The 24,016-nt window shown below is 42.7% G+C and overlaps 1 protein-coding gene across 1 annotated transcript in view; it reads left to right on the top strand.

Moving 5' to 3' along the window:
- Window positions 1–1,335: 1,335 nt before the first annotated feature.
- LOC139402495 (E3 ubiquitin-protein ligase HECW2-like) overlaps window positions 1,336–24,016 on the top strand; it is a 54,415-nt gene continuing 31,734 nt past the window's right edge. Inside the window, exons 1-4 of the mRNA XM_071146464.1 lie at window positions 1,336–1,705; window positions 12,710–12,817; window positions 13,378–13,472; window positions 23,449–23,524. Of these exons, the coding sequence (XP_071002565.1) occupies window positions 1,336–1,705; window positions 12,710–12,817; window positions 13,378–13,472; window positions 23,449–23,524 (649 nt within the window). The remainder of the gene's footprint in view (window positions 1,706–12,709; window positions 12,818–13,377; window positions 13,473–23,448; window positions 23,525–24,016) is intronic.

The following is a 24,016-nucleotide window of genomic DNA, read 5'->3' as shown; positions in this document are numbered from 1 at the left end:
CCTACCCCAGACCACCCTAGTTGCAACTAGACTACAATCCAACATCCTACCCCAGACCACCCTAGTTGCAACTAGACTACAATCCAACATCCTACCCCAGACCACCCTAGTTGCAACTAGACTACAATCCAACATCCTACCCCAGACCACCCTAGTTGCAACTAGACTACAATCCAACATCCTACCCCAGACCACCCTAGTTCCAACTAGACTACAATCCAACATCCTACCCCAGACCACCCTAGTTCCAACTAGACTACAATCCAACATCCTACCCCAGACCACCCTAGTTCCAACTAGACTACAATCCAACCTCCTTCCACTCCACCCCTCCCCAAACAGACGAGGGGGAGAGAGGAGCTTCGCCCCCCCTCATCCCCTCCCTCCCTCTCCCTCCCCCCTCCCAACATGCAGCCTCAGGGTCTGTGTGTAAGAGCCATGGTACAGCCCATCCCTAGATTGAAATCTTGAACCACTCCAGTTGTACTGCACTGAGTAATGAAGTGAAGCTAAATGTTCTGATGTGAAACTGGGCTGGACCAGCGCTGACCGGACAGGAGAGAACAGGATGTGACCTCAGCATCAGCCCACCTCACTTCCTGTTCATCTCAACTAATAGGAAGACTGGATCACAGGCCTCAAATTCCACAATCACTCAATCAAACTTTATTTATAAAAGCCTTTTTACAACAACATTTCTCACAAAGTGCTTTACAGTAGTCACCTTAGTAAACCTATTTCTGACTTCCAGAGAGCAGGCAGCAGCACAGTGGCAAGAGAAAACCTCCTTACAAGTGGAGATGTGTTAGCTAACCTCTGACCTGTGTCTGGGCTTGGCTGCTTGTTGGATCCAGACTGTAGTATTGAATCTAATGGCTTCTACTGACCGTAGCTAGCGCGTCAGCTTCTAGAATGTTCTATTAGGTTCTAGTACGTTCTAAGAGGTTCTAGTATGTTCTGTTATGGTCTATTAGATTATAATATGTTCTCTTAGGTTCTAGTATGCTCTATTAGGTTATAGTATGTTCTATTAGGTTCTAGTAGGCTCTACCAGGCTGTCTCTGGCCCTGTGCTGTGGCCTCCTGCCCTGTGGCCCTCCTCTCTGGCTCTAGCTTTGGGCGAGGCACACAGTTCTCCCCCCTCCCCTGCTCAACCTCCACCATTCGCCCCTCCCTCGCCACGGCTGTCCTCCCCCCCCGCCCCCGCCCCCACCCTTCCTCCCCCTCCCATCACCACCACTCCCCCCATCATCACCATCACCCCCACCCCTCTCAACCCCCATCTCACCTCCCATCTCACCCCCAATCCCCTCCTCCATTCTCCCCTGTGGTCACCATGACGACCACTCCCACTGCTCGTGAGCATCTCCTGGTGGTGAGGAGGCGCAACCCCCACATGCGCTACACTCTCAGCCCTGAAAACCTGCGCTCCCTCTCAGCCCAGGGCGGTGATGGCATTGGCCCTAGGGGTCACGGCGGGGAAAGGTCAGCTGGTGAACGGTCAGGGGTCGGAGGTCATGGAGAGGGTCATGGCGGCGGACTACAAAGGGCCAATAGCGACACGGACCTGGTGACCTCGGAGAGCAGGTCATCGCTGACTGCGTCGACATACGAGTTCACAATGGGGCGGGGCCAAAACCTGGTCATCAACTGGGACATCAAGGAGGAAGTGGACGCCACGGACTGGATCGGACTCTACCATATCGGTGAGACACAGGGGGAGGACTAGACCATCTTCAGAGGAAGAAGGGGTAGGGGGGTCAAGTTATGTCAAGTTTTCCTTTATTGTCCCATCCCCAGAAAGTTGGACATTCATTTAGTTACCTTCACATTTTAAAAACACACATCAATCATAGAACAAGATCCTCAATGGAGACCAAGGACGGGGGAAGAGAGGAGGGAGGGAGGGAGATAGGAAGAGAGGGGGCGGGAGGTAGGATGAGAGGGAGGAAGAGAGGGGAGGGAGGGAGGTAGGTAGGATGAGAGGGAGGAAGAGAGGGGGGAGGGAAGTAGGATGAGAGGTAGGATGAGAGGGGGAAGGAGGGATGATGAGAGGGAGGATGATAGGGGGAAAGAGGGATGATGAGAGGGAGGATTGGAGGGGGGAGGGAAGTAGGATGAGAGGTAGGATGAGAGGGGGAAGAAGGGAGGATGGAAGGGAGGGGGGAGGTAGGGAGGTAGGTAGGATGAGAGGGAGGAAGAGAGGGGGGAGGGAAGTAGGATGAGAGGGGGAAGGAGGGATGATGAGAGGGAGGAAGGGAGGGGGAGGTAGAGAGGTGGGAGGAAGAGAGGGGAGTGGGAGGTAGGATGAGAGGGAAGAAGAGGGGGGGGGATGGGGAAGGGAAGTAGGGTGAGATGGGAAGGGTGGGAGGTAGGGTGAGAGGGGGAGGATGGATAAGGGAGGTAGGGTGAGAGGGGGAGGATGGGGAAGGGAGAGAGGGTGAGAGGGGGAGGATGAGGAAAGGAGGTAGGGTGAGAGGGGGAGAATGGGGAAGGGAGGTAGGGTGAGAGGGGGAGGATGGGGAAGGGAGGTAGGGTGAGAGGGGGAAAATGGCTTGGGAGGTAGGGTGAGAGGGGGAGGATGGGGAAAGGAGGTAGGGTGAGAGGGGGTGAATGGGGAAGGGAGGTAGGGTGAGAGGGGGAGAATGGGAAAGGGAGGTAGGGTGAGAGGGGGAGGATGGGGAAGGGAGGTAGGGTGAGAGGGGGAGGATGGATAAGGGAGGTAGGGTGAGAGGGGGAGGATGGGGAAGGGAGAGAGGGTGAGAGGGGGAGGATGGGGAAAGGAGGTAGGGTGAGAGGGGGAAAATGGCTTGGGAGGTAGGGTGAGAGGGGGAGAATGGGGAAAGGAGGTAGGGTGAGAGGGGGTGAATGGGGAAGGGAGGTAGGGTGAGAGGGGGAGGATGGGGAAGGGAGGTAGGGTGAGAGGGGGTGAATGGGGAAGGGAGGTAGGGTGAGAGGGGGAGAATGGGAAAGGGAGGTAGGGTGAGAGGGGGAGGATGGGGAAGGGAGGTAGGGTGAGAGGGGGAGAATGGGAAAGGGAGGTAGGGTGAGAGGGGGAGGATGGGGAAGGGAGGTAGGGTGAGAGGGGGAGGATGGGGAAAGGAGGTAGGGTGAGAGGGGGAGGATGGGGAAAGGAGGTAGGGTGAGAGGGGGTGAATGGGGAAGGGAGGTAGGGTGAGAGGGGGAGAATGGGAAAGGGAGGTAGGGTGAGAGGGGGAGGATGGGGAAGGGAGGTAGGGTGAGAGGGGGAGGATGGGGAAGGGAGGTAGGGTGAGAGGGGGAGGATGGGGAAGGGAGGTAGGGTGAGAGGGGGAGGATGGGGAAGGGAGGTAGGGTGAGAGGGGGAGAGGGGGAGGATGGGGAAGGGAGGTAGGGTGAGAGGGGGAGGATGGGGAAGGGAGGTAGGGTGAGAGGGGGAGGATGGGGAAGGGAGGTAGGGTGAGAGGGGGAGGATGGGGAAAGGAGGTGAAAGCACTACGTGCGTTTGTTTGTTTGTTTGTTTGTTTGTTTTGGGGGCACTACGTGAAGTGCATGTGATGAATACACTGGACCACAGCCAGGCAGGCTGAGATAATCACAGTGTGTGTGTATATTAGCTACAGTGCATTCAGAAAGGATTCAGACCCCTTGACTTTTTCAAATCAAATTGTATTTGTCACATGCGCGGAATACAACAGGTGTAGGTAGACCTTACCGTGAAATGCTGAATACAACAGGTGTAGTAGACCTTACCGTGAAATGCTGAATACAACAGGTGTAGGTAGACCTTACCGTGAAATGCTGAATACAACAGGTGTAGGTAGACCTTACCGTGAAATGCTGAATACAACAGGTGTAGTAGACCTTACCGTGAAATGCTGACTAAACAGGTGTAGTAGACCTTACCGTGAAATGCTGAATACAACAGGTGTAGTAGACCTTACCGTGAAATGCTGAATAAACAGGTGTAGGTAGACCTTACCGTGAAATGCTGAATACAACAGGTGTAGTAGACCTTACCGTGAAATGCTGAATAAACAGGTGTAGGTAGACCTTACCGTGAAATGCTGAATACAACAGGTGTAGTAGACCTTACCGTGAAATGCTGAATAAACAGGTGTAGGTAGACCTTACCGTGAAATGCTGAATACAACAGGTGTAGTAGACCTTACCGTGAAATGCTGAATAAACAGGTGTAGTAGACCTTACCGTGAAATGCTGAATACAACAGGTGTAGGTAGACCTTACCGTGAAATGCTGAATACAACAGGTGTAATAGACCTTACCGTGAAATGCTGAATACAACAGGTGTAGTAGATCTTACCGTGAAATGCTGAATACAACAGGTGTAGTAGATTACTTACAAGCCCGTAACCAATGTGAGCCATGACCAGCCTTGTTTTCCACATTTTGTTACGTTACAGCCTTATTCTAAAATTGATTCAATAGTTTTTTCCCCCTCAATCTACACACAATACACCATAATAACAAAGCAAAAACAGGTTTTAAGAAATGTTTGCAAATGTATTAAAAATAAAAAACGAATGTCACATTTACATAAGTATTCAGACCCTTTACTCAGTGTTTTGTTGAAGCACCTTTGGCAGCGATTACAGCCTTGAGTCTTCTTGGGTATGACTCTACAAGCTTGGCACACCTGTATTTGGTAAGTTTCTCCCATTCTTCTCTGCAGATCCTCTCGAGTTCTATCAGATTGGTTGGGGAGTGTTGCTGCACAGCTATTTTCAGGTCTCTCCAGAGATGTTCGCTCGGGTTCAAGTCCGGCCTCTGGCTGGGCTACTCAAGGACATTCAGAGACTTGTCCTGAAGGCACACCTGCGTTGTCTTGGCTGTGCTTAGGGTCATTGTTCTGTAGGAAGGTGAACCTTCAGGCGAAGGTCTCAGGTCCTGAGCCCGCTGGAGCAGGTTTTCAATGAGGAGCTCTCTGTACTTTGCTCCGTTCATCTTTCCCTCGATCCTGACTAGTCTCCCAGTCCCTGCCGCTGAAAAACATCCCCACAGCATGATGCTGCCACCACCACACTTCACCGTAGGGATGGTGCCAGGTTTCCTCCAGACGTGACACTTGGCTTTCAGGCCAAAAAGTTCAATCTTGGTTTCATCAGACCAGAGAATCTTGTTTCTCGTGGTCTGAGTCATTTTAGGTGCTTTTTGACAAACTGTAAGCGGGCTATCGTGCATTTTACTGAGGAGTGGCCACTCTATCATTAAGGCCTGATTGGTGGAGTGCTGCAGAGATTGTTGTCCTTCTGGAAGGTTCTCCCATCTCCACAGAGGACCTATGGAGCTCTGTCAGAGTGACCATTGGGTTCTTGGTCACCTCCCAGACCAAGGCCCTTCTCCCCAATGGCTATGTTTGGCCGGGCAGCCAGCTCTAGGAAGAGTCTTGGTGGTTCCAAACATCTTCCATTTAAGAAGGATGGAGGCCACTGTGTTCTTGGGGGATCTTTAATGCTGCAGAAATATTTTGGTACCCTTCCCCAGATATGTGCCGCTACACAATCCTGTCTCGGAGCTCTACGGACAATTCCTTCGACCTCATGGTTTAATTTTCGGTCTGACATGGGACCTTATATAGACAGGTGTGTGCCTTTCTGCCTGGACTTTTGGACAATAGTGAGTAGTGGACTTCTGTACATCCTGGACAATAGTGAATAGTGGACTTCTATACATCCTGGACAGTAGTGAATAGTGGACTTCTATACATCCTGGACAGTAGTGAATAGTGGACTTCTGTACATCCTGGACAGTAGTGAATAGTGGACTTCTGTATATCCTGGACAGTAGTGAATAGTGGACTTCTGGACAATAGTGAATAGTGGTCTTCTGTACATCCTGGACAGTAGTGAATAGTGGACTTCTGTACATTCTGGACAGTAGTGAATAGTGGACTTCTGTATATTCTGGACAGTAGTGAATAGTGGACTTCTGTACATTCTGGACAGTAGTGAATAGTGGACTTCTGTACATTCTGGACAGTAGTGAATAGTGGACTTCTGTACATTCTGGACAGTAGTGAATAGTGGACTTCTGTACATTCTGGACAGTAGTGAATAGTGGACTTCTGTACATTCTGGACAGTAGTGAATAGTGGACTTCTGTACATTCTGGACAGTAGTGAATAGTGGACTTCTGTACATTCTGGACAGTAGTGAATAGTGGACTTCTGGACAATAGTGAATAGTGGACTTCTGTACATTCTGGACAGTAGTGAATAGTGGACTTCTGTACATTCTGGACAGTAGTGAATAGTGGACTTCTGTACATTCTGGACAGTAGTGAATAGTGGACTTCTGTACATTCTGGACAGTAGTGAATAGTGGACTTCTGTACATTCTGGACAGTAGTGAATAGTGGACTTCTGTACATTCTGGACAGTAGTGAATAGTGGACTTCTGTACATTCTGGACAGTAGTGAATAGTGGACTTCTGTACATTCTGGACAGTAGTGAATAGTGGACTTCTGTACATTCTGGACAGTAGTGAATAGTGGACTTCTGTACATTCTGGACAGTAGTGAATAGTGGACTTCTGTACATTCTGGACAGTAGTGAATAGTGGACTTCTGTACATTCTGGACAGTAGTGAATAGTGGACTTCTGTACATTCTGGACAGTAGTGAATAGTGGACTTCTGTACATTCTGGACAGTAGTGAATAGTGGTAACAGCTTCAGTTCTTTAATCATCTTCTCATTATCATCAGCCTGCTATCAGAGGGCACTTACTGACACACACACACACACACACACACACACACACACACACACACACACACACACACACACACACATACACACATCCTGAACACTATAGTGTCAGCAGCAGCCAGTAGAGAGAGTGATGGCCAGTGAAAGGAGATCCATCCACTCTCTACACCAGGCTCTGTGTGTGGAGGTATTGACCGGGGGGGAGGACCTGAGATGTGTCCCCCAGAGAGATGCATCATTCTGGCCCTGGGCCATCCACCCCTGCCCTGGAGCCAACACGGCTCCATTACTGGCACCTACCGTCTGCCCTGCCTCCCCTCTCTCTCATCTCCTTCATCACTCCATCCTCCTCTCTCTCCTCTCCTCCATCACTCCATCCTCCTCTCTCTCATCTCCCCCATCACTCCTCCATCCTCCTCTCTCTCATCTCCTCCATCACTCCTCCATCCTCCTCTCTCTCCCCCTCCATCACTCCATTCTCCTCTCTCTCCCCCTCCATCACTCCATCCTCCTCTCTCTCATCTCCTCCATCACTCCATCCTCCTCTCTCTCCCCCTCCATCACTCCATCCTCCTCTCTCTCCTCTCCTCCATCACTCCATCCTCCTCTTTCTCATCTCCTCCATCACTCCATCCTCCTCTCTCTCATCTCCTCCATCACTCCATCCTCCTTTCTCTCATCTCCTCCATCACTCCATCCTCCTCTCTCTCCCCCTCCATCACTCCATCCTCCTCTCTCTAACCCCTCCATCACTCAGCCTCCTCTCCTCCATCACTCCATCCTCCTCTCTCATCTCCTCCATCACTCCATCCTCCTCTCTCATCTCCTCCATCACTCCATCCTCCTCTCTCTCCCCCTCCATCACTCCATCCTCCTCTCTCTCATCTCCTCCATCACTCCATCCTCCTCTCTCTCATCTCCTCCATCACTCATCCTCCTCTCTCTCCCCTCCATCACTCATCCTCCTCTCTCTCCCCCTCCATCACTCCATCCTCCTCTCTCTAACCCCTCCATCACTCATCCTCCTCTCCTCCATCACTCCATCCTCCTCTCTCTAACCCCTCCATCACTCCATCCTCCTCTCTCCCCCCCTCCATCACTCCATCCTCCTCTCTCCCCCTCCATCACTCCATCCCCCTCTCTCTCCTCTCTCCCTCTCCTCCATCACTCCATCCTCCTCTCTCTCCCCCTCCATCACTCCATCCTCCTCTCTCTCATCTCCTCTATCACTCATCCTCCTCTCTCTCCCCCTCCATCACTCATCCTCCTCTCTCTCCCCCTCCATCACTCCATCCTCCTCTCTCTAACCCCTCCATCACTCATCCTCCTCTCCTCCATCACTCCATCCTCCTCTCTCTAACCCCTCCATCACTCCATCCTCCTCTCTCCCCCCCTCCATCACTCCATCCTCCTCTCTCCCCCCTCCATCACTCCATCCCCCTCTCTCTCCTCTCTCCCTCTCCTCCATCACTCCATCCTCCTCTCTCCCCCCTCCATCACTCCATCCTCCTCTCTCTAACCCCTCTATCACTCATCCTCCTCTCCTCCATCACTCCATCCTCCTCTCTCTAACCCCTCCATCACTCCATCCTCCTCTCTCCCCCCTCTATCACTCCATCCTCCTCTCTCTAACCCCTCATCACTCATCCTCCTCTCCTCCATCACTCCATCCTCCTCTCTCTCATCTCCTCCATCACTCATCCTCCTCTCTCTCCCCTCCATCACTCATCCTCCTCTCTCTCCCCCTCCATCACTCCATCCTCCTCTCTCTAACCCCTCCATCACTCATCCTCCTCTCCTCCATCACTCCATCCTCCTCTCTCTAACCCCTCCATCACTCCATCCTCCTCTCTCCCCCCCTCCATCACTCCATCCTCCTCTCTCCCCCTCCATCACTCCATCCCCCTCTCTCTCCTCTCTCCCTCTCCTCCATCACTCCATCCTCCTCTCTCTCCCCCTCCATCACTCCATCCTCCTCTCTCTCATCTCCTCCATCACTCCATCCTCCTCTCTCTCATCTCCTCTATCACTCATCCTCCTCTCTCTCCCCCTCCATCACTCATCCTCCTCTCTCTCCCCCTCCATCACTCCATCCTCCTCTCTCTAACCCCTCCATCACTCATCCTCCTCTCCTCCATCACTCCATCCTCCTCTCTCTAACCCCTCCATCACTCCATCCTCCTCTCTCCCCCCTCCATCACTCCATCCTCCTCTCTCCCCCCTCCATCACTCCATCCCCCTCTCTCTCCTCTCTCCCTCTCCTCCATCACTCCATCCTCCTCTCTCCCCCCTCCATCACTCCATCCTCCTCTCTCTAACCCCTCTATCACTCATCCTCCTCTCCTCCATCACTCCATCCTCCTCTCTCTAACCCCTCCATCACTCCATCCTCCTCTCTCCCCCCTCTATCACTCCATCCTCCTCTCTCTAACCCCTCATCACTCATCCTCCTCTCCTCCATCACTCCATCCTCCTCTCTCTCCCCCTCCATCATCCACCTCTCCTCATCACTCCATCCTCATCTCTCCCCTCTCCTCTATCACTCCATCCTCCCTCTCCACCATCCCTCCATCCTCCTCTCTCTCCCTCTCCATCCCTCCATCCTCCTCTCTCTCCTCTCCTCCATCACTCTATCCTCCTCTCTCTCCTCTCTTCCTCTCTATCCTCTCCACCATCCCTCCATCCTCCTCTCCCTCTCCATCCCTCCATCCTCCTCTCTCTCCCTCTCCATCACTCTATCCCCCTCTCTCTCCTCTCTCCCTCTCCTCCATCACTCCATCCTCCTCTCTCTCCCCCTCCATCACTCCATCCTCCTCTCCTCCATCACTCCATCCTCCTCTCTCTCCCCCTCCATCACTCCATCCCCCTCTCTCTCCTCTCCTCCTCTCTTCCTCTCTTCCTTTTCCACCTCTCTGTTGTTGAGGAAAAAGCACAGGGTTTCTGGGTAACGGAAATAATACAAGTGACAGTAGTGACTTATTGTGACATTACCTGGGTTATTGATTAAATATGCAGAGCCTCTGGGGAGGTAGTGTGAACATAGTGCTGGTGTGTCATCATAGTGGTCTCTGATTGGTCATCATCTGGTGTGTCATCATAGTGGTCTCTGACTTGTAGTCAGACTCTCTCAGGTGGAACAAACTGAAACCTGCACCCTTTTTTCAATGCTGAATTGAGAAAACAGAAAGGGGTCATAATGTATTTTTTCGTAATGATGTAGTTTTTCAAAAGTATCTGTAATCTGATTACAATATTTTAGCTGGTTCATTTAATTCATTACAGTCACAGCTTTTTGTAATCAGATTACATGTTATCGGTTACTCCCCAACCCTGTCTGTGTGTGTGTGGGTGGGGGACTTGTGACTGCTGTCACTTGCCACCCTGGCCTGGATCCTGTCCAGATGTTATTGATTGTGACATGGTGTGAGTTGAGTTGTGGCTCTGAGGGGGGACTGGGTGAAAACACATGAGACATATTCATCATGGTCATCTCTGTCACATACTATCTGAGTGACAGATGCACGCACGCACGCACGCACGCACACACACACACACACACACACACACACACACGTGCATCTCTGTCACATACTATCTGAGTGACAGATACACTACACACACACAGGCACGCACACACACACACACACACACACACACATACACACACACGCATCTCTGTCACACACTGTCTGAGTGACAGATACACTACACACACGCACACACACACACGTACACGCACACACTACACACACACACACACACACACATCTCTGTCACACACTGTCTGAGTGACACATGGGCTATGTCAGACGTTTGTCATCCTACACAGCTCAAGGACAACAGGAAAGTGACCATAGTGTCTGTAGCAGCTACTGTTACACTAGGTTACAGCATCAGCTACTGTTACACTAGGTTACAGCATCAGCTACTGTTACACTAGGTTACAGCATCAGCTACTGTTACACTAGGTTACAGCATCAGCTACTGTTACACTAGGTTACAGCATCAGCTACTGTTACACTAGGTTACAGCATCAGCTACTGTTACACTAGGTTACAGCATCAGCTACTGTTACACTAGGTTACAGCATCAGCTACTGTTACACTAGGTTACAGCGTCAGCTACTGTTACACTAGGTTACAGCGTCAGCTACTGTTACACTAGGTTACAGCATCAGCTACTGCTACACTAGGTTACAGCATCAGCTACTGCTACACTAGGTTACAGCATCAGCTACTGTTACACTAGGTTACAGCATCAGCTACTGTTACACTAGGTTACAGCATCAGCTACTGTTACACTAGGTTACAGCATCAGCTACTGTTACACTAGGTTACAGCATCAGCTACTGTTACACTAGGTTACAGCATCAGCTACTGTTACACTAGGTTACAGCATCAGCTACTGTTACACTAGGTTACAGCATCAGCTACTGTTACACTAGGTTACAGCATCAGCTACTGTTACACTAGGTTACAGCATCAGCTACTGCTACACTAGGTTACAGCATCAGCTACTGCTACACTAGGTTACAGCATCAGCTACTGCTACACTAGGTTACAGCATCAGCTACTGTTACACTAGGTTACAGCATCAGCTACTGTTACACTAGGTTACAGCATCAGCTACTGTTACACTAGGTTACAGCATCAGCTACTGTTACACTAGGTTACAACATCAGCTACTGCTACACTAGGTTACAGCATCAGCTACTGCTACACTAGGTTACAGCATCAGCTACTGCTACACTAGGTTACAGCGTCAGCTACTGTTACACTAGGTTACAGCGTCAGCTACTGTTACACTAGGTTACAGCGTCAGCTACTGTTACACTAGGTTACAGCGTCAGCTACTGCTACACTAGGTTACAGCGTCAGCTACTGCTACACTAGGTTACAGCGTCAGCTACTGCTACACTAGGTTACAGCATCAGCTACTGTTACACTAGGTTACAGCATCAGCTACTGTTACACTAGGTTACAGCATCAGCTACTGTTACACTAGGTTACAGCATCAGCTACTGTTACACTAGGTTACAGCATCAGCTACTGTTACACTAGGTTACAGCATCAGCTACTGTTACACTAGGTTACAGCATCAGCTACTGTTACACTAGGTTACAGCATCAGCTACTGTTACAATAGGTTACAGCATCAGCTAATGTTACACTAGGTTACAGCATCAGCTACTGTTACACTAGGTTACAGCATCAGCTACTGTTACACTAGGTTACAGCGTCAGCTACTGTTACACTAGGTTACAGCATCAGCTACTGTTACACTAAGTTACAGCGTCAGCTACTTCTACACTAGGTTACAGCGTCAGCTACTGTTACACTAGGTTACAGCATCAGCTACTGTTACACTAGGTTACAGCATCAGCTACTGTTACACTAGGTTACAACATCAGCTACTGCTACAGCAGTACATTACGACCTGTCAGTTGTGTCATGGTGTGTGTCAGTCCTCTGACCGTCTACATCAGTACTGTTAGGGCCTGTTTCAGCTTGGTTTCTGCCTGTCATTAGTACTGTTGGGCTCCTGAGTGGCACTGCATCTCAGTGCAAGAGGCGTCACTACAGTCCCGGGTTCGAATCAAGGTTGTATCACATCCGGCTGTGATTGGGAGTCCCATAGGGCGGTGCACAATAGGCCCAGCGTCCTCTGGGTTTGGCCGGGTAGTCCGTCATTCTAAATATGAATTGTTTCTTAACCGACTTGCCTAGTTGCTAAATAAAGGTCAAATAAAAAAATAAAACATTTATAAATACCACGTGTCAGTTGTTTTACGTCTGATGAGACGTGTCCTGTCAATGTATGGGGCTGTCAGTTGTGTTATGGCCTAAGTCAGCATGGTTACAGCCTATATCAGTGATGTGACTGTGTGTCCCCTCCTCAGAGGAGACGTGTCCTGTCAATGTATGGGGCTGTCAGTTGTGTTATGGCCTAAGTCAGCACGGTTACAGCCTATATCAGTGATGTGACTGTGTGTCCCCTCCTCAGACGAGACCTGTCCTGCCAACGTGTGGGACTCTAAGAACCGCGGGGTGAACGGCACCCAGAGAGGACAGATCGTCTGGAGGCTGGAGCCTGGACCTTACTTCATGGAGCGTGAGTATAGTGTGTGTGTGTGTGTGTTAATGTTTATGAAGAACTGTTTGTGTGTTCAGGATGATTAGAACAATATAAGTATTATTTGTGTGTGTTCAGGATGATTAGAACAATAGAACTCTTCTGTGTGTGTGTGTTCAGGATGATTAGAACAATGTAACTCTTCTGTGCGTGTGTGTTCAGGATGATTAGAACAATAGAAGCATTCTGTGTGTGTGTTCAGGATGATTAGAACAATAGAAGCATTCTGTGTGTGTGTGTTCAGGATGATTAGAACAATTTAACTCTTCTGTGTGTGTGTGTTCAGGATGATTAGAACAATAGAAGCATTCTGTGTGTGTGTTCAGGATGATTAGAACAATATAAGTGTTCTGTGTGTGTGTGTTCAGGATGATTAGAACAATAGAAGTGTTCTGTGTGTGTGTGTTCAGGATGATTAGAACAATAGAACTCTTCTGTGTGTGTGTTCAGGATGATTAGAACAATAGAACTCTTCTGTGTGTGTGTGTTCAGGATGATTAGAACAATATAACTCTTCTGTGTGTGTGTTCCTTCCTCAGCTGAGACTAAGATCTGCTTTAAGTACTATCATGGAGTGAGTGGTGGCCTGAGAGCAACAACCCCCTGCATCACCGTCAACAACCCAGGACTTCCTGTGAGTTCTGTGTGTCTGTCTGTGTATGTTTATGAAGGAGTGCTTATGGACCAAGTAACTGTATGCCAGATGGTGTAGCTGCATCTTAGGCAAGCTTATCTGGTTGTTTAGAGAGAGAGGTAGGTGTGTGTGTGTGTGTGTGTGTGTGTGTGTGTGTGTGTGTGTGTGTGTGTGTGTGTGTGTGTGTGTGTGTGTGTGTGTGTGTGTGTGTGTGTGTGTGTGTGTGTGTGTGTGTGTGTGTGTGTTATCAGCTGAACGTGTCAGTTGGGCTATATTAGATATCAATCTGAATATGTCAGTTGGACTATATTAGATATCAATCTGAATATGTCAGTTGGACTATATTAGATATCAATCTGAATAGTTGGACTATATTAGATATCAATCTGAATATGTCAGTTGGACTATATTAGATATCAATCTGAATATGTCAGTTGGACTATATTAGATATCAATCTGAATAGTTGGACTATATTAGATATCAATCTGAATAGTTGGACTATATTAGATATCAATCTGAATATGGCAGTTGGACTATATTAGATATCAATCTGAATATGTCAGTTGGACTATATTAGATATCAATCTGAATAGTTGGACTATATTAGATATCAATCTGAATATGTCAGTTGGACTATATTAGATATCAATCTGAATATGTCAGTTGGGCTATATTAGATATCAATCTGAATAGTTGGACTATATTAGATATCAATCTGAATATGTCAGTTGGACTATATTAGATATCAATCTGAATAGTTGGACTATATTAGATATCAATCTGAATATGTCAGTTGGACTATATTAGATATCAATCTGAATATGTCAGTTGGACTATATTAGATATTAATCTGAATATGTCAGTTGGACTATATTAGATATCAATCTGAATAGTTGGACTATATTAGATATCAATCTGAATATGTCAGTTGGACTATATTAGATATCAATCTGAATAGTTGGACTATATTAGATATCAATCTGAATATGTCAGTTGGACTATATTAGATATCAATCTGAATAGTTGGACTATATTAGATATCAATCTGAATATGTCAGTTGGACTATATTAGATATCAATCTGAATATGTCAGTTGGACTATATTAGATATCAATCTGAATAGTTGGACTATATTATATATTAATCTGAATATGTCAGTTGGGCTATATTAGATATCAATCTGAATAGTTGGACTATATTAGATATCAATCTGAATATGTCAGTTGGACTATATTAGATATCAATCTGAATAGTTGGACTATATTAGATATCAATCTGAATATGTCAGTTGGACTATATTAGATATCAATCTGAATATGTCAGTTGGACTATATTAGATATCAATCTGAATAGTTGGACTATATTAGATATCAATCTGAATATGTCAGTTGGACTATATTAGATATCAATCTGAATAGTTGGACTATATTAGATATCAATCTGAATAGTTGGACTATATTAGATATTAATCTGAATATGGCAGTTGGACTATATTAGATATCAATCTGAATATGTCAGTTGGACTATATTAGATATCAATCTGAATATGTCAGTTGGACTATATTAGATATCAATCTGAATATGTCAGTTGGACTATATTAGATATCAATCTGAATAGTTGGACTATATTAGATATCAATCTGAATATGTCAGTTGGACTATATTAGATATCAATCTGAATATGTCAGTTGGGCTATATTAGATATCAATCTGAATATGTCAGTTGGGCTATATTAGATATCAATCTGAATAGTTGGACTATATTAGATATCAATCTGAATATGTCAGTTGGACTATATTAGATATCAATCTGAATAGTTGGACTATATTAGATATCAATCTGAATATGTCAGTTGGGCTATATTAGATATCAATCTGAATATGTCAGTTGGGCTATATTAGATATCAATCTGAATAGTTGGACTATATTAGATATCAATCTGAATAGTTGGACTATATTAGATATCAATCTGAATATGGCAGTTGGACTATATTAGATATCAATCTGAATATGTCAGTTGGACTATATTAGATATCAATCTGAATATGTCAGTTGGACTATATTAGATATCAATCTGAATATGTCAGTTGGGCTATATTAGATATCAATCTGAATAGTTGGACTATATTAGATATCAATCTGAATATGTCAGTTGGACTATATTAGATATCAATCTGAATAGTTGGACTATATTAGATATCAATCTGAATATGTCAGTTGGACTATATTAGATATCAATCTGAATATGTCAGTTGGACTATATTAGATATTAATCTGAATATGTCAGTTGGACTATATTAGATATCAATCTGAATAGTTGGACTATATTAGATATCAATCTGAATATGTCAGTTGGACTATATTAGATATCAATCTGAATAGTTGGACTATATTAGATATCAATCTGAATATGTCAGTTGGACTATATTAGATATCAATCTGAATAGTTGGACTATATTAGATATCAATCTGAATATGTCAGTTGGACTATATTAGATATCAATCTGAATATGTCAGTTGGACTATATTAGATATCAATCTGAATAGTTGGACTATATTATATATTAATCTGAATATGTCAGTTGGGCTATATTAGATATCAATCTGAATAGTTGGACTATATTAGATATCAATCTGAATATGTCAGTTGGACTATATTAGATATCAATCTGAATAGTTGGACTATATTAGATATCAATCTGAATATGTCAGTTGGACTATATTAGATATCAATCTGAATATGTCAGTTGGACTATATTAGATATCAATCTGAATAGTTGGACTATATTAGATATCAATCTGAATATGTCAGTTGGACTATATTAGATATCAATCTGAATAGTTGGACTATATTAGATATCAATCTAAATAGTTGGACTATATTAGATATTAATCTGAATATGGCAGTTGGACTATATTAGATATCAATCTGAATAGTTGGACTATATTAGATATCAATCTGAATATGTCAGTTGGACTATATTAGATATCAATCTGAATATGTCAGTTGGACTATATTAGATATCAATCTGAATAGTTGGACTATATTAGATATCAATCTGAATATGTCAGTTGGAGTATATTAGATATCAATCTGAATATGTCAGTTGGACTATATTAGATATCAATCTGAATAGTTGGACTATATTAGATATCAATCTGAATATGTCAGTTGGACTATATTAGATATCAATCTGAATAGTTGGACTATATTAGATATCAATCTGAATAGTTGGACTATATTAGATATTAATCTGAATATGGCAGTTGGACTATATTAGATATCAATCTGAATATGTCAGTTGGACTATATTAGATATCAATCTGAATATGTCAGTTGGACTATATTAGATATCAATCTGAATATGTCAGTTGGACTATATTAGATATCAATCTGAATAGTTGGACTATATTAGATATCAATCTGAATATGTCAGTTGGACTATATTAGATATCAATCTGAATATGTCAGTTGGGCTATATTAGATATCAATCTGAATATGTCAGTTGGGCTATATTAGATATCAATCTGAATAGTTGGACTATATTAGATATCAATCTGAATATGTCAGTTGGACTATATTAGATATCAATCTGAATAGTTGGACTATATTAGATATCAATCTGAATATGTCAGTTGGACTATATTAGATATCAATCTGAATATGTCAGTTGGACTATATTAGATATCAATCTGAATAGTTGGACTATATTAGATATCAATCTGAATATGTCAGTTGGACTATATTAGATATCAATCTGAATAGTTGGACTATATTAGATATCAATCTAAATAGTTGGACTATATTAGATATTAATCTGAATATGGCAGTTGGACTATATTAGATATCAATCTGAATAGTTGGACTATATTAGATATCAATCTGAATATGTCAGTTGGACTATATTAGATATCAATCTGAATATGTCAGTTGGACTATATTAGATATCAATCTGAATAGTTGGACTATATTAGATATCAATCTGAATATGTCAGTTGGAGTATATTAGATATCAATCTGAATATGTCAGTTGGACTATATTAGATATCAATCTGAATAGTTGGACTATATTAGATATCAATCTGAATATGTCAGTTGGACTATATTAGATATCAATCTGAATAGTTGGACTATATTAGATATCAATCTGAATAGTTGGACTATATTAGATATTAATCTGAATATGGCAGTTGGACTATATTAGATATCAATCTGAATATGTCAGTTGGACTATATTAGATATCAATCTGAATATGTCAGTTGGACTATATTAGATATCAATCTGAATATGTCAGTTGGACTATATTAGATATCAATCTGAATAGTTGGACTATATTAGATATCAATCTGAATATGTCAGTTGGACTATATTAGATATCAATCTGAATATGTCAGTTGGGCTATATTAGATATCAATCTGAATATGTCAGTTGGGCTATATTAGATATCAATCTGAATAGTTGGACTATATTAGATATCAATCTGAATATGTCAGTTGGACTATATTAGATATCAATCTGAATAGTTGGACTATATTAGATATCAATCTGAATATGTCAGTTGGGCTATATTAGATATCAATCTGAATATGTCAGTTGGGCTATATTAGATATCAATCTGAATAGTTGGACTATATTAGATATCAATCTGAATAGTTGGACTATATTAGATATCAATCTGAATATGGCAGTTGGACTATATTAGATATCAATCTGAATATGTCAGTTGGACTATATTAGATATCAATCTGAATATGTCAGTTGGACTATATTAGATATCAATCTGAATATGTCAGTTGGGCTATATTAGATATCAATCTGAATAGTTGGACTATATTAGATATCAATCTGAATATGTCAGTTGGACTATATTAGATATCAATCTGAATAGTTGGACTATATTAGATATCAATCTGAATATGTCAGTTGGACTATATTAGATATCAATCTGAATATGTCAGTTGGACTATATTAGATATTAATCTGAATATGTCAGTTGGACTATATTAGATATCAATCTGAATAGTTGGACTATATTAGATATCAATCTGAATAGTTGGACTATATTAGATATCAATCTGAATAGTTGGACTATATTAGATATCAATCTGAATATGTCAGTTGGACTATATTAGATATCAATCTGAATAGTTGGACTATATTAGATATCAATCTGAATATGTCAGTTGGACTATATTAGATATCAATCTGAATATGTCAGTTGGACTATATTAGATATCAATCTGAATAGTTGGACTATATTATATATTAATCTGAATATGTCAGTTGGGCTATATTAGATATCAATCTGAATAGTTGGACTATATTAGATATCAATCTGAATATGTCAGTTGGACTATATTAGATATCAATCTGAATAGTTGGACTATATTAGATATCAATCTGAATATGTCAGTTGGACTATATTAGATATCAATCTGAATATGTCAGTTGGACTATATTAGATATCAATCTGAATAGTTGGACTATATTAGATATCAATCTGAATATGTCAGTTGGACTATATTAGATATCAATCTGAATAGTTGGACTATATTAGATATCAATCTAAATAGTTGGACTATATTAGATATTAATCTGAATATGGCAGTTGGACTATATTAGATATCAATCTGAATAGTTGGACTATATTAGATATCAATCTGAATATGTCAGTTGGACTATATTAGATATCAATCTGAATATGTCAGTTGGACTATATTAGATATCAATCTGAATAGTTGGACTATATTAGATATCAATCTGAATATGTCAGTTGGAGTATATTAGATATCAATCTGAATATGTCAGTTGGGCTATATTAGATATCAATCTGAATATGTCAGTTGGGCTATATTAGATATCAATCTGAATAGTTGGACTATATTAGATATCAATCTGAATATGGCAGTTGGACTATATTAGATATCAATCTGAACATGTCAGTTGGACTATATTAGATATTAATCTGAATAGTTGGACTATATTATATATTAATCTGAATATGTCAGTTGGACTATATTAGATATCAATCTGAATATGTCAGTTGGACTATATTAGATATCAATCTGAATATGTCAGTTGGACTATATTAGATATCAATCTGAATAGTTGGACTATATTAGATATCAATCTGAATATGTCAGTTGGACTATATTAGATATTAATCTGAATAGTTGGACTATATTATATATTAATCTGAATATGTCAGTTGGACTATATTAGATATCAATCTGAATAGTTGGACTATATTAGATATCAATCTGAATATGTCAGTTGGACTATATTAGATATTAATCTGAATAGTTGGACTATATTAGATATCAATCTGAATATGTCAGTTGGACTATATTAGATATCAATCTGAATAGTTGGACTATATTAGATATTAATCTGAATAGTTGGACTATATTAGATATCAATCTGAATATGTCAGTTGGACTATATTAGATATTAATCTGAATAGTTGGACTATATTATATATCAATCTGAATATGTCAGTTGGACTATATTAGATATCAATCTGAATATGTCCGTTGGACTATATTATATATCAATCTGAATAGTTGGACTATATTAGATATCAATCTGAATATGTCAGTTGGACTATATTAGATATCAATCTGAATATGTCAGTTGGACTATATTAGATATTAATCTGAATAGTTGGACTATAGTATATATTAATCTGAATATGTCAGTTGGACTATATTAGATATCAATCTGAATATGTCAGTTGGACTATATTAGATATCAATCTGAATATGTCAGTTGGACTATATTAGATATTAATCTGAATAGTTGGACTATATTAGATATCAATCTGAATATGTCAGTTGGACTATATTAGATATCAATCTGAATATGTCAGTTGGACTATATTAGATATTAATCTGAATATGGCAGTTCGACTATATTAGATATCAATCTGAATAGTTGGACTATATTAGATATCAATCTGAATATGTCAGTTGGACTATATTAGATATCAATCTGAATATGTCAGTTGGACTATATTAGATATTCATCTGAATAGTTGGACTATATTAGATATCAATCTGAATATGTCAGTTGGACTATATTAGATATCAATCTGAATATGTCAGTTGGACTATATTAGATATCAATCTGAATATGTCAGTTGGACTATATTAGATATCAATCTGAATATGTCAGTTGGACTATATTAGATATTAATCTGAATAGTTGGACTATATTATATATCAATCTGAATATGGCAGTTGGACTATATTATATCTATCTCCTCCTCCATCTCTTTTTCTCTCTCCCTCCCTCCCTCCCCCTCCCTCTCTCCACCCATCTATCCCCGCCCCTCTCTCTTGCTCTCTCTAACCCCTCTCTCTCCCTCCACCGTACCTCCCTCCCTCTCTCCCCCCCTCAATTCAATTTAAGGGACTTTATTGGCATGGGAAACGTATGTTTACATTGCCAAAGCAAGTTAAATAGATAATAAACAAAAGTGAAGTAACAATGCAAATTAACAACAGAATAGACATTTCAAATGTCATATTATGTCTTTATACAGTGTTGTAATGATGTATATAGTACAGAAGGGAAAATAAATAAACATAAATATAGGTTGTATTTACAATGGTGTTTTCTCTCTCTCTCTCTCCACCCCCTCCATCTCTCTCTCCACTCCTCTCTCCCCCTCCCTCCTCTCTTTCTCCTCTACCCCCCCTCCCTCCATCCCACCATCCCTCCCCCTCTCTCACCCTCCCTCCCTCCAAACCTCCTCCTCTCCCTCCCTCCAAACCTCACCCTCTCCCCCTCTCCCTCCAAACCTCCCTCCCTCCAAACCTCCCCCTCTCCCTCCCTCCAAACCTCCCCCTCTCCCTCCCTCCAAACCTCCCCCTCTACCTCCCTCCCTCCAAACCTCCCCCGCTCCCTCCCTCCAAACCTCCCCCGCTCCCTCCCTCCAAACTTCCCCTTCTCCCTCCCTCCAAACCTCCCCTTCTCCCTCCCTCCAAACCTACCCCACTACCCCGCTCCCTCCCTCCAAACCTCCCTTTCTCCCTCCCTCCAAACCTACTCCACTACCCCTCTCCCTCCCTCCAAACCTCCCCCTCTCCTTCTCCTTCCCTCCTTCCATCCCTATCACTTCGTGAGTTCACTAATACCAGCTGGCACAAATTAATTTGATATGAAATTCAGAGCGTTAATCTTCCAATCGGAGGGAGCGTCTGGCAGGCAGCCATGTTGGTTTTATGACAGGATCTGACAGATTACCAGACATCCAGTCCACTTGATCTCTCTCTCTCTCTCTGACCCTCCGATATACAGTATCACTCTCCAAAATATCTCAGTGTTACACTGTGCTGTACTGCTCTGTGTGGAACTAGATATTGATATATCTCAGTGTTGAACTGGATATTGATATATCTCAGTGTTGAACTGGATATTGATATATCTCAGTGTTGAACTGTATATTGATATATCTCAGTGTTGAACTGGATATTGATATATCTCAGTGTTAAACTGTGCTGTACTGCTCTGTGTGGAACTGGATATTGATATAGCTCAGTGTTGAACTAGATATTGATATATCTCAGTGTTGAACTGGATATTGATATATCTCAGTGTTGAACTAGATATTGATATATCTCAGTGTTGAACTAGATATTGATATATCTCAGTGTTGAACTGGATATTGATATATCTCAGTGTTAAACTGGATATTGATATATCTCAGTGTTACACTGTGCTGTACTGCTCTGTGTGGAACTGGATATTGATATATCTCAGTGTTACACTGTGCTGTACTGCTCTGTGTGGAACTGGATATTGATATATCTCTGTGTTGAACTAGATATTGATATATCTCAGTGTTGAACTGGATATTGATATATCTCAGTGTTGAACTAGATATTGATATATCTCAGTGTTGAACTGGATATTGATATATCTCAGTGTTAAACTGGATATTGATATATCTCAGTGTTACACTGTGCTGTACTGCTCTGTGTGGAACTGGATATTGATATATCTCAGTGTTACACTGTGCTGTACTGCTCTGTGTGGAACTGGATATTGATATATCTCTGTGTTGAACTAGATATTGATATATCTCAGTGTTACACTGTGCTGTACTGCTCTGTGTGGAACTGGATATTGATATATCTCAGTGTTACACTGTGCTGTACTGCTCAGTGTTAAACTGGATATTGATATATCTCAGTGTTACACTGTGCTGTACTGCTCAGTGTTAAACTGGATATTGATATATCTCAGTGTTGAACTGGATATTGATATATCTCAGTGTTACACTGTGCTGTACTGCTCAGTGTTAAACAGGATATTGATATATCTCAGTGTTACACTGGATATTGATATATCTCAGTGTTAAACTGGATATTGATATATCTCAGTGTTGAACTGGATATTGATATATCTCAGTGTTGAACTGGATATTGATATATCTCAGTGTTACACTGGATATTGATATATCTCAGTGTTAAACAGGATATTGATATATCTCAGTGTTAAACTGGATATTGATATATCTCAGTGTTGAACTGGATATTGATATATCTCAGTGTTGAACTGGATATTGATATATCTCAGTGTTAAACAGGATATTGATATATCTCAGTGTTGAACTGGATATTGATATATCTCAGTGTTGAACTGGATATTGATATATCTCAGTGTTAAACAGGATATTGATATATCTCAGTGTTAAACTGGATATTGATATATCTCAGTGTTGAACTGGATATTGATATTTCTCAGTGTTACACTGGATACTGATATATCTCAGTGTTAAACTGGATATTGATATATCTCAGTGTTACACTGTACTGTACTGCTCTGTGTTGATGGTATATTTTCCAGTCTTGTTGGCCCTTAACCATAAGTCTCATGTCTGTGGTATTATACTGTCCTATACTAACATCTCTCAATGGTTGAGTTCCCGTCACAGCTCATCTCCCATTGGTTGTTTCCTTGCCAGGTTAGAGCCGAGGGCCAAGCTGAGGGCCAATCAGTGACAGAGAACTGTCGGAAACTCGTCAGCTTCACTTTATCAGGTCAGTTATTGTTGATTGGCAGCTTGTCTCAATCTACACTGGTCTGGTGTGATCTGCACTGCCTCCCTGTGGTTGAGATGTGTTACTGCACGTGACCTCCTGTCAGTCACTCCTGGACCAGAGTTGTCTACTGACACCTGGTGTACAGCCACTCCTGGGCCAGAGTTGTCTACCGACACCTGGTATACAGCCACTCCTGGGCCAGAGTTGTCTACCGACCCCTGGTATACAGCCACTCCTGGGCCAGAGTTGTCTACCGACACTTGGTATACAGCCACTCCTGGGCCAGAGTTGTCTACCGACACCTGGTATACAGCCACTCCTGGGCCAGAGTTGTCTACCGACACCTGGTATACAGCCACTCCTGGGCCAGAGTTGTCTACCGACACCTGGTATACAGCCACTCCTGGGCCAGAGTTGTCTACCGACCCCTGGTATACAGCCACTCCTGGGCCAGACTTGCCTACCGACCCCTGGTATACAGCCACTCCT

This window comes from Oncorhynchus clarkii, unplaced genomic scaffold, assembly GCF_045791955.1.
Source record: "Oncorhynchus clarkii lewisi isolate Uvic-CL-2024 unplaced genomic scaffold, UVic_Ocla_1.0 unplaced_contig_8894_pilon_pilon, whole genome shotgun sequence".
Taxonomy (NCBI): domain Eukaryota; kingdom Metazoa; phylum Chordata; class Actinopteri; order Salmoniformes; family Salmonidae; genus Oncorhynchus; species Oncorhynchus clarkii.
The sequence above is the reverse complement of the archived record's forward strand: the minus strand, read 5'-3'. Positions and strand labels throughout refer to the sequence as shown.